Consider the following 11283-nt stretch of genomic DNA (forward strand, 5'->3'; position numbering starts at 1 on the left):
TGTGAAGCAGCACAGCGCTCATTCAGTAAATGCAGAGTTAAACAGATGTGTTTATAATCTTGATTTAAATATTATTAGATATTATTTACTATATGTATTATATGTACTGTGTTAGAGTGTCATTTTGTGTCATTTTGGTTGGTGGTGTGCCCGAGGATTTTGAAAATGTAAAAAATGTTCCACGGCTCAAAAAAGGTTGAAAATCGTTGCATTACTTTTCCAGTTTCTGCACACAAAATGACCAGTGAAGCTCAGGGACAAATTAAATCTCACACCTCAGTTAGAATTTTACTGAAAACTTTTACGAACATTTTATTTTGGATCACAAAACCTCACAGATGAGTTATAACTCCACATGATGACTCCAGCGTATAGAGGCTGAGTGAATGTGGTGTGGACTCTGTGGAGGAGCCTCATGGTGTCAGAGACGCTGTAGAAGGACAGAGTTCCTGCCATGTGATCCACATACAATCCTATTCTGGAGGTCACTGGACCTCGGAGCTCAGTCTTAATGTTGTTGTGCATGAAAAAGACAGAGGAAGAAGAACACTCCAGACTCCAGGACTGACTGTTGTGTCCAAACCCACACTCATCACCCCATCCTTTCCTGCTGATCTCTTTATATGACACTGATATGTCCACATCACCGCTCCACTCCACCTCCCAGTAACAGCGTCCACACACACTCTCCTTACACAACACCTGAGTATAGAAGTCAAATCTCTCTGGATGTTCAGAGTATCGCTGTTGTGTCTTACTCCGTGTCACCACTCTGTTCTTCTCAGACAGAATGAGTTGAGGATGTGCTGTGTTTGGGTCCAGAGTCAGATAACAGAAATCTACAGTAATAAAATGTCCACATGTTAGATGTTAATCACAGGATTTATAATAAGTGTGTGTGAGACACCTGTCTGTGTTTCTATCCTCCTAATGCTGCTCTATAAACATGGATCAGGTTTAGATCAACAATACAGACATTTTAACATTGTGTGAGTCTCTGTGTGTGTGTGTGTGTGTGTGTGTGTGTGTGTGTGTGTGTGTGTGTTTGTCTGTGTGTGTCTGTGTGTGTTTGTGTCTGTGTGTCTGTGTCTGTTGGTGTGTTTGTGTCTGTGTGTGTTTTTGTCTGTGTGTGTGTGTGCATGTCTGTGTGTGAGTGTATGTCTGTGTGAGTGTGTGTGTGTGTGTTTGTGTGTGTCTGTGTGTCTGTGTGCGTGTGTGCGTGCGTGTGTGTGTGTGTGACTGTGTGTTTGTGTCTGTGTGTGTGTGTCTGTGTGTGAGTGTGTGTGTATATCTGTGTGTGTGTGTGTGTGTGTGCGTGTGTGTGTCTGTTGGTGTGTTTGTATCTGTGTGTGTTTTTGTCTGTGTGTGTGTGTGTGCATGTCTGTGTGTGAGTGTATGTCTGAGTGTGTGTGTATCTGTGTCTGCGTGTCTGTCTGTGTGTGTGTCTGTGTGTGGCGTGTGTGTGTGTGTGTGTGTGTGTGTGTGTGTGTGTGTGTGTGTGCGTGTCTATGTGAGTGTATGGGTGTATGTCTGTGTGAGTGTGTGTGTGTGTGTGTGTGTGTGTGTGTGTGTGTAAAACCTACACTGCAGAAAATCTTCTCTGCTCTTTGGTTTTAAAGGTAAAACCATCTGAACTGCTGCAGCTTTGGAGACACAGAGACAAAATGGAGACAGAAAAAATGACGTGGAAACAGTTTAAAGTGTGAATGTGAAAAATTTGCTTCCTCACGTTTATTTCAGACGTCAACAACGTCACCATCTCAATTTATTCATCAGCTACGATTTTCTCCACAAATGTAAGATTTGTACTTTGTTTATCTGCTAAATTGATCTTGATGTCATTTACAAGACTGATGCTAATACTGTGTGATTTTCTGCAGTCTTGTTCCTGCTTACTTCTTATTTCTCTAAGATGAATTTTTTGGCTCCTTTTACTGTGATACAGAAACAATGTTTGTTTGTTCACCTTCTGGTCTGATTTTGTTGAATTCTTCCTCACAGATTTCCTCGACTCGTTTTTTCAGGCCTGAGAGAGATTTCCTCACTCCATCAAATGAGAGATGTTGATTGACAGTGAAGCTGAGTGAGTCGTCACATCCAGGAGAAACACAGAGAGACGGGAAACTCTACAGAGAGGAAACACATCATAGAGAAGGAGAAAAGTGGACGAGAGGAACGAATGAATCTGAGACTGAATCAGAACAAAGACACACTTGTGATCTCAGACAGGAACATTTCTTGTAGCTGTAATTAGCTTTTAGGAGGAAACTTTGTGAGGAACAGCGCCCTCTGTAGATCAGACAGTGAGTGTTACCTGGAGGAAGTGGATGTCATCGTGTGTGTGTGAAAGCTGCTCCAGCTCAGTGACTCTCCTCTTAAGATCAGCAATCTCCTGCTCCAGTTGATTCAGGAGTCGTTCAGCTCGACTCACTTCAGATTTCTCCTGAGCTCTGATCAGCTCCGTCACCTCCGAGCGCTTTTTCTCCATGGAGGTGATAAGTTTGGTAAAGATCCTCTCACTGTCATCTACTGCTGCCTGTGAACGGGCCTGTTAGGACACGGACACACACACACACACACACACACACACACACACACACACACACACACACACACACACAAACCGAGATCTGAGATAAATCGATCAATTAATACAGTGACTCTATAATTTGTGTGTTTATGTGAATTTCTCAGTTTCCTCCTCACCTTAATAATGTCCACAGTCTGTTTCAGCTCCTGCACCTTCTTCTGCTTCTCCTGGATCTTCTGCTGGGATTTTATCTGATCCTCCTTTAACTCATTCTTTAACAGAGTTTTCACATGGTCTTTGTAAACTTTAGGTATAAAATGCTCTAAGAATCTTGTTACACTGTTGGCTGTTTAAAGTGCACTGACTGGTCTGAGCTTCTCACACTTCATACCAGAAGAACCTTTGACTTTAAAAAAAATCCACTTCACACTGAATGACAGTAGTATAACTCAATAGAAAATAGATTTAAAATACAATTTGTAAAATTTGACTTAGAAAAGAATAATGTTGTCCAGAACAAAAAATTGGATAATTGAGGATACAGCATAGACAGTATTTTATCTCTCAAAGTTTCAATCTATCCCGTTGGATCTACACCAGTCTAGCAAAATCTGAAGCTTCTAAAAAACCGAATGAAGGCAGACTCACAACATGTTCCAAAATCATTTTATATACAAGTCTGTCTGCTTTCAGCTTTCTCAATAAGAAAGGAAAAAGGGGTTTCAGTTGTGCTAGCGAGAGGAATGGAGACTGTTCATGGGAAACCCATGTGACATCAAACTTTTGTGCTGAAATTGCTGCAGTGAAGGAGTTGGGACTTGTCGCTGTGTTAGGAGTCTACAGGTTTATACATGCAGCTATTTTATTTTTATCCACAAGTGATATGGATGCTCATGGTGGCTTGAATTCAAGGGAACTGTAAGGACAAACAGTTTACACAGCATTGGGGTGAGCTCCAACACACACACAACATTACTGGTTGGTTTGTTTCAAAACTATAAGTAGACGAGGCAAGTATTCTCAAAGGAGGCAAGTGGACATAAAACCTGTGAAATCTAATGGAGTGCTAGGGTGCCAAAACCTTTGGAGGCAAGTGGAGACAAGCATGTGACATCATCAGAATACCCGCGAGGCAGTTCCCCTTGTTGTGCTGAGTGTTTTGATATGCCACGTGTCCATGTTGTAAAAAGTTTTTTGATTTTGCATATCTTGGGGCAGGGCTGAGGCACAACCGAAAGGAAAGTCCGTACCCCAATTTATAACTTTGTTCAGAGTATCACCCTAAAGGAGCTGGCCGAGTTTGGTGCAGACAGTTCGAAAGCTTGCCGAGTTATAAACCTCAAAAATTTATAATGGGAGTCTATGGGAAAAAAAGCCAATTTGAGACCCGGTACCTGAAGTACCGGAACTCAGATCGCTTAGATCAACAAACTTCAGATGAGGGTCTACAACATATCCGAATTTGGTGCATGTGGCTCGAAAGCCCTAGGAGGAGTTACTCGATAAATTTTTGTCGAAGCTTAAACAGGAAAACAGAATGTTGGCTTCTACAAAGCAACATAATAATTCTAAGCACTGTTTAATAATAAAAGTATTACACCATGTTCAGTATATGTCTGTGTGTTAGGTTAAGCTAAAGGACAGTAGGTGAAGTGAGTAATGAGCTACAGTTGTCATTACATAATGCATGGGAGTTTCAGCTCACATTTATCTATCCCTTACTGATTTTTTATAATTTTTGCACATTTGTCACACTTTAATGTTTCAGATCATCAAACATATTTGAATAGAACATCAAAGATAACAAGTAAACACAACATGCAGTTTGTAAATGAAGGTTTATTATGATTATAATAACAGGATATGAATATGGAAATGAGAAAACTCAATTCCCCCCAACTTCCTGGCTAGTATTTGAATATTGGAACCTGATTGGCTACCATATTTTCTGATGCCACAACACTTGTTTGTTACACATCACTACTGGCTCATATTTTATTATTATTTGATATTATGAAGGGAAAACAAAATCCAAACCCACATGGACCTGTGTGAAAAAGCCCCCCATTAAAGCATAACTTAACTGTGTTTTATTACACCTGAGTTTAATTTCTCTAGCCACACCCAGACCTGATTACTGCTACACCTGTTTATAATCAAGAAATCACTTAAATAAAACCTGACAGACAAAGTGAAGCAGACCAAAAGATCGTCAAAAGTTACACATAATGCCGAGATCCAAAGAAATTCAGGAACAAATGAGAAAGAAAGTAACAGATCTATCAGTCTGGAAAAGGTTATAAAGCCATTTCTAAAGCTTTGGGACTCCAGCAAACCACAGTGAGAGTCATTATCCACAAATAGTGAAAACATGGAACAGGTGTGGCTGGCCGGCCAAAATTACCCCAAAAGCACAGCAACGACTTATCCAAGATGTCACAAAAGACCTCATAACAACATCCAAAGTACTGCAGGTCTCACTTGTCTCTGTTAAGTTCGGTGTTCATGACTCCACCATAAGAAAGAGACTGGGCAAAAATGGCCTGCATGGTAGAGTTCCAAGATGAAAACCACTGCTGAGCAAAAAGATCATAAAGACTCATCTCGGATTTGCCAGAAAAAGTCTTGATGATCCCAAGACTTTTCCGAAAACACTCTGTCGACTGATGAGACAAAAGTTGAACTTTTTGGAAGGTGTGTGTCCCATTACATCTGGTGTAAAAGTAACACTGCATTTCAGAAAAAGAAAATCATACCAACAGTAAAATATGGTGATGGTAGTGAGATGGTCTGGGGCTGTTTTGCTGCTTCAGGACCTGGAAGACTTGTTTTAATAAATGGAACCATAAATTCTGAAGGACAATATGCCGCCATCTGCTTGTGACCTCAAAGTGAAGAAAACTTGGGTTCTGTATGAGGAAGAAACCTTGAAAGGAACTAGACTCAGAAGGGAATCCATCCTAATTTAGGTGACACTGTACAATAAATAATGTAAATGTGAATAATCATTTTTACAATGGTTTATAATAGTGCAACTGAGAGCTTGGAACACTGGGAGATCGGGAGTGGCATATATAGCTCGACAGAGAGAAAAAAGAAAGAAAAAAAATGTTAGGTATAGTTGTAATCAGGTGATGGACAATATGTGCAAAGTGCAGAGAGACTAAAGCAAGACTATTACAGCATAACTAAAAGGGTAGAGCAGTGCTTCTCAGTTATTTTTTGTTAAGACTCCCCTAGCGTGGCGGGAGGGGTGGTAGGAGATACGAGAGAGCCGTACAGCTTATCACACACAAGCCCAAGTTTATCTATTTGTAACAAATTCGACTACGCCACTTGGGAGGGTTACACCCAGGACATAGAAGTAAACCCCAGAGTTTGTTATTAGAACACACCAGTTCGATTCTCTAATAAATAAGTGTAGGCAGGAAACGTGGGCATCTTATAAAAATACAACATTTATTGAAATCTTGAAATTACAAACCAACATTATAAAAGCAAACTAAAAAAAAGAGAAAATGTCCTCACTGGTAAAAAAAAAAAAATATAAAAGGTCCAGTGACAGACAATTACACAATTAACAAACGATCAGATGAAAGAAATATTAAACAACCAATTTACTCAACTTCCAAATAAACAAAACAAAATATAATAATAAGTACAGGGCTGGGGTTACCCACCGGAGTGATCACCAGTGCTAATTATCTAAAAACTCAGATCACACACTCGTACACTTTAAGAGTGTCGCAGGGCAAACGTTGAAGTAGCACCACCACCAAAGATCTTTCACCCGTGGGACCCCAACTCCTGAAAGGAATCAAAAACAAAATAAATACATCTCCTGAACAGAAATGAATGAAAAGCAAATGGAAGTCACAATTCAACACAACGAAAGACTTTGTAAAATGTTTGAGGAAAACAGGACTCAATGGAGCGGCCACATCGTCCTTAGGCCAGCTCCAAGAAATGCGCGATCTTCCACCCCAAAGTAGACCAGAAAAGGTCAGTTAAAACTTTCACAGAAACCAGACGGCAGTAGCAGAAGTCCCTTTAAATAGTTGTAAGCCGATATTATTCACTCGGCGCGCAGTGGAGGAAAAACCAAACTGCAGTGATAATCGCCCAGGATGAAAAGGAGAATCCTGTAACAAATATAATTTGGTACAAAAACAGAATTGCTAGTAATTGCACAAATACACGCCGAAATTCCCCCTAGCAAAACCAAACAAAACAGTAAACAGATCCAAACAGCATCCGACAGGGACACACTGCTGAAAAGACAGGCTAAGGGTACAACAAACGAGCCATTAGTGCAACGAGTAAAGATAAAAACTAATTAGCCAACGCTACATGCTAACAGCACATACATTACCTGAAACCGCTATAGTAGCCTGCTCGCTACTGATTGGTGGTTATGGGCGTCAATCACCACTCTTACCTCATTCATACGGTCACACTAGGAAGAAGTAAACGCACACACCCCCCGCCCCCAACATCTCCGCCGCGACTGTAAATTTTATCATTTGTCCTTAAAATTGTTTTAAGTATACCTCTGCATAACATTGTACACTTATTAACATTAAAGAAAACAAAACAAAAAGAAAAAAATATAGATCAACTTACAACAAAGAATAATTTTATTAACATTGATTTTCAGTCTGTATTAGAAAAGACTTAAAGTGCATCAATTTGCCTGAAATTAAAAAAGAAATTGCAATCCTTATTTAAACTATAACAATTTATTGATCATTTGATACTGAAAAATAAAATTAAATATGATCAATAAATAATAATAAATTCAAATTGATCAGCAACATGAACTCAGGACGCAATATATAAAACACTTTGACCTAAAAAAAAAATAAAATAAAAAACAAATTGAAAATGAGGAAGTCAGGATTAATGGCTAAAATGAGCACATTTTGTAGTGCACAGCTTTTTGAAGTGGGGTTTGAAGCATGATACTGCAACTCTCAGCTCCTGCTCAATGTTTAGCTGGGACCTGTACTTGGTCTTCAGTGCAGCAACGGCAGAGAAGCCAGTCTCAGAAAGATAAGATGTTGCAAGAGAAAGAAGAATGCCCATGGCCCTCTGCCCTAAGTGTGGATACTGCCTCTCTACACTCAGCCAGAATGAACTCAGTGTCCGTGATGTGAACCTCATTCTCAGTGTGGGGTCAGACAACATAATGAACAGGTCCTCCTCTGCAGAGCTGAAACCAGTTGGAGCTGGTGCATTGAAAGGATCTCTCACCCAGTCATATTGGGAACTGTTTTCATGGAAGTACTTTTTAAAGAATCCCATCAGTAATGAAATATGCTCCTTAATATATGGAATCACTGAGGTGGCATCATAGTCAGTAGTGTCAACAAATTGGTTCTCGAACGAACCAATAGCAGTTGTTGATTATGTATGCAGTTCTTTAAGATTGTTAGCAATGTCATTTATACGTCTGGTCGACAGTGTCCTTGGACAGAGGGTTATATTTTTTTTTGCAGCACTTGCGTCATCCAGCATGACAGAGACCATGTCTAATAGCATGACCAAGTCTGCAGGCAGTATAGGCTCCTCTGCTATGGAGTGGGATTTTTTGCACTGGGCAATTGGTACGCCACCTTATATGATGCTTACAGTGCTCGCTGGTTTACTGAAGTAGCATTCACGATTGTTGGTAATATTCGGCATGTTTTTGCTGAAAAAAACTCAAGCAGCTTATCAGTGTGATTTGGGTGTAATGTCTTTAAGTGACGCCTTAATTTATTTGGCTTCATGCTATCTGCTGCCAACATTTTTAGACACAGTAAACATACGGGTCTTTCCTCATCTCGTCATATTTCCTCGTCTTAGCTTTCAGGAGACTTAAGTTTGTCTCATTATCTCCGTCTCTCTGCCTTTCTTTTCAACCCTGTTAAATATTTTTCCATGGCGTCTCAAGGGTTTGTTATCCGCACTTCATACCTCCTGCTCTGTGTGCTCTTGTTTGGAAGTTTGAGAGCTAAATAAGAAAGTTTGGGAGCTAAATAAGAAAGTTTGGGAGCTAAATAAGAGAACACTTTACCACCATTAGTAGACTTAGATATTCTTTAACACTGAGACTGTGTCTGAGTACCGAACATTGGAAGACTGTTCCATGGCTCTGCTCCCTGCTGTAGTCTTTTGTACTTGAGGTACTCCCAAATAGCACGTACCTTTTGATCGAAGTAGGCATGACGGATGAATAAAAACCAAAAGATCTCTCAGGTACTGTGGCATGAGATCATTAAGTGATTTATAGTTCAGTAATAGTATTTTATAATCAATGTGAAACTTGAATGGGAGCCAATGCAGTGTGGATAAGAAAGGAGTGATATGGTCATATCTTCTGGTTCTAGTTAGGACTCTAGCTGCTGCGTACTGGACTAACTGGAGCTTGTTTATGCTCCTACTGAAACATCCAGAAACATCCAACATTAAAGTATTACAATAATCCAACCTGGAGGTAACAAATGCATGAACTAGTGTTTCTTATCTTAGCAATATTCCTGAGATGAGCGAAGGCTACCCTTGTGATATTATTAATGTGAGCTTTAAATGAGAGACCGGTATCAATAACCACACCGAGGTCTTTTACTGCTGCACATGATGTAATAGAAAGACCATCCAGAGTTACTCTGTAATCAGAAAGCTTACATAGTAAAAGCACTTCTGTCTTGTCAGAGTTTAGCAGAAGGAAGTTAGTAAGCATTCACATCTGTGCTGTCACAAGGCACCCTTATGGAGAGAGTGTGCTGCCTGCTATTGTTATTGTACTCCCCTCTTTTTTTCATTTCTGTTGTTGTTCGCTTTCTTTTTGGATCCTTTTTGAAGGAAGGGCTTCTTGCGCTTCTTGTTCCAAAGGAAGGATGCAGCTTGTTTGTCATCTTCATGAGACACACAAAAAGATAAAGAAGCACCTTCTTTTCCATGATTATAATCACAGGATATGAATATGGAAATGAGAAAACTCAATTCCCCCCAACTTCCTGGCTAGTATTTGAATATTGGAACCTGATTGGCTACCATATTTTCTGATGCCACAACACTTGTTTGTTACACATCACTACTGGCTCATATTTTATTATTATTTGATCAATATTTTGTAAAATATGCAGCCTTTTTTTATGAAAAATATTAACCTTTTTTGTTATTAAAATGATAAAATAGATAATTTTTTCTGAAAAGTTATGGCAATACCCTAGACCTATTTAATAGTCTAAAGTTTTATGATATTTATGTTTGTTTTGTTTGTTTTCTTTATTTTTATGATTCTTCATTATTATTATTACTGTTGTTGTTGTTTTTAACTGGCATTTAGACTATGCAGACTAATCTCCATTTTGTTTATTGCAAAAATTTGCATTGTATTGTACACTTCGATACACTCACTCGCTCTCACTCATTTTCTACCGCAATCTGAACTTCTCGGGTCACGGGGAGCCTGTGCCTATCTCAGGTGTCATCGGGCATCAAGGCAGGATACACCCTGGACGGAGTGCCAACCCATCGCAGGGCACACACACTCTCTCATTCATTCACACAATCACACATTACGGACAATTTTCCAGAGATGCCAATCAACCTACCATGCATGTCTTTGGACCGGGGGGAGGAAACTGGAGTACCCGGAGGAAACCCCCGAGGCACGGGGAGAACATGCAAACTCCACACACACAAGGCGGAGGCGGGAATCAAACCCCGACCCTGGAGGTGTGAGGAGAACGTGTCATCTGTTCCCCAATTATCACCATCATTACTCTCCTTTAACATCCCTCAAAACCCTCATTGCGGTAAATTACTTGCAGCGTTATTGTGTTCAATGTTTTTGTGTCAATGCATTAGGAACTGTGAAACTGAGCTGCACACGAATATCAACAGTGCTTCCAGAAAGCAGAAATCTGGTGGAACAAAGAATCTTCAAAAACATCGTTCTTCAGATCTCATGGTTCCTCGGACAGATATCTGATCACTCTTACAGAAAAGACAATAAAACCTCCTGCACTGATGAGAGGAATATTTCTTCTGTGATTTTATTGGCTGTTTTAATGTTTGTTAAACGTGGAACATGGATCTTATGATCATCCTGAAGGATTTAAAAAGTAATAATAAAAATAAAGTATCACTACAGAAAGTGTTTTATTTAGTGGCATAATGAACCTGTTCATCATGATCCATGACTCGATGAGATTATAAACTCACATTCTGTCACTTTTTGGTAAAAGTATTCATTCTCAATGTGAACACATTTAAGTTGTATTAGCTGAGATGGGATTTTTGTTTTGTTTTAGTCATTTTAGTTACCACTTAATTACCACATGTACCATGTTTAATACGTGTTCAACCTTCACCAGGTTTGCAATCTGAACAACATCCCACAGTTAAACACACTGAGAAATGACTGAATGGTGATCAGATAAAAAAATTAAAATGAGCCATATGAGCTGTTTGGTCAGACAGAGAAAGGAGATCATTAACATGGAGAAGTATGGATATACAGTACTGTGCTGCTCATTTACAACCTTCATCCTCTCATTTGTTCATTTTCAGTAAGTTTTTTCCTGCTCCGAGTCACATAGGTGTAAATAACAGATTATTATTTTTATTTTTTGTAAACAGAGCCAGCTAAGTTGTGCTGTAAGGAAAGGTTTAGATAAGAGGAACATTTATAGAAGGAGTCTCCAGTATCAGCCCTTTGGGACAATCTGAGGTAAAACTGTTTACTGGTTGATTTACTGCCA

The 11283-nt window shown here is 39.5% G+C and overlaps 1 protein-coding gene and 1 long non-coding RNA gene across 2 annotated transcripts; both read right to left on the reverse strand.

Moving 5' to 3' along the window:
* Positions 1–297: 297 nt before the first annotated feature.
* Positions 298–2919, reverse strand: LOC113641008 (stonustoxin subunit beta-like). The gene is made up of 5 exons (XM_047820447.1): positions 2896–2919; positions 2743–2802; positions 2468–2548; positions 1967–2126; positions 298–839 (listed from the first exon to the last, which is right to left on the reverse strand). Exons 1-5 carry the CDS (start codon positions 2917–2919, stop codon positions 313–315), a joined length of 852 nt encoding a protein of 283 aa, XP_047676403.1. The 3' UTR covers positions 298–312.
* A 3050-nt stretch (positions 2920–5969) lies between these two features.
* On the reverse strand, positions 5970–7321 carry LOC125145864. The gene is made up of 2 exons (XR_007144327.1): positions 6903–7321; positions 5970–6672 (listed from the first exon to the last, which is right to left on the reverse strand). It is a non-coding gene; the product is annotated as an uncharacterized LOC125145864 (long non-coding RNA).
* Between the last annotated feature and the right edge of the window lie 3962 nt (positions 7322–11283).

The sequence above is a fragment of the Tachysurus fulvidraco genome, chromosome 11 (assembly GCF_022655615.1).
Source record: "Tachysurus fulvidraco isolate hzauxx_2018 chromosome 11, HZAU_PFXX_2.0, whole genome shotgun sequence".
Classification (NCBI taxonomy): domain Eukaryota; kingdom Metazoa; phylum Chordata; class Actinopteri; order Siluriformes; family Bagridae; genus Tachysurus; species Tachysurus fulvidraco.

What these genes read in the sequence shown, in the direction of transcription:
- LOC113641008 (XM_047820447.1), bottom strand. Translation starts at nt 2,919, where the DNA reads ATGAAGTGTGAGAAGCTCAGACCA. An exon ending in AGTGTGAGAAGCTCAGACCA is followed by an intron (nt 2,803 to 2,895) that starts GTCAGTGCACTT and finishes ACTCTGTTAAAG; the next exon opens with AATGAGTTAAAGGAGGATCA. An exon ending in CAACAAAATCAGACCAGAAG is followed by an intron (nt 840 to 1,966) that starts GTGAACAAACAA and finishes TTATTACTGTAG; the next exon opens with ATTTCTGTTATCTGACTCTG.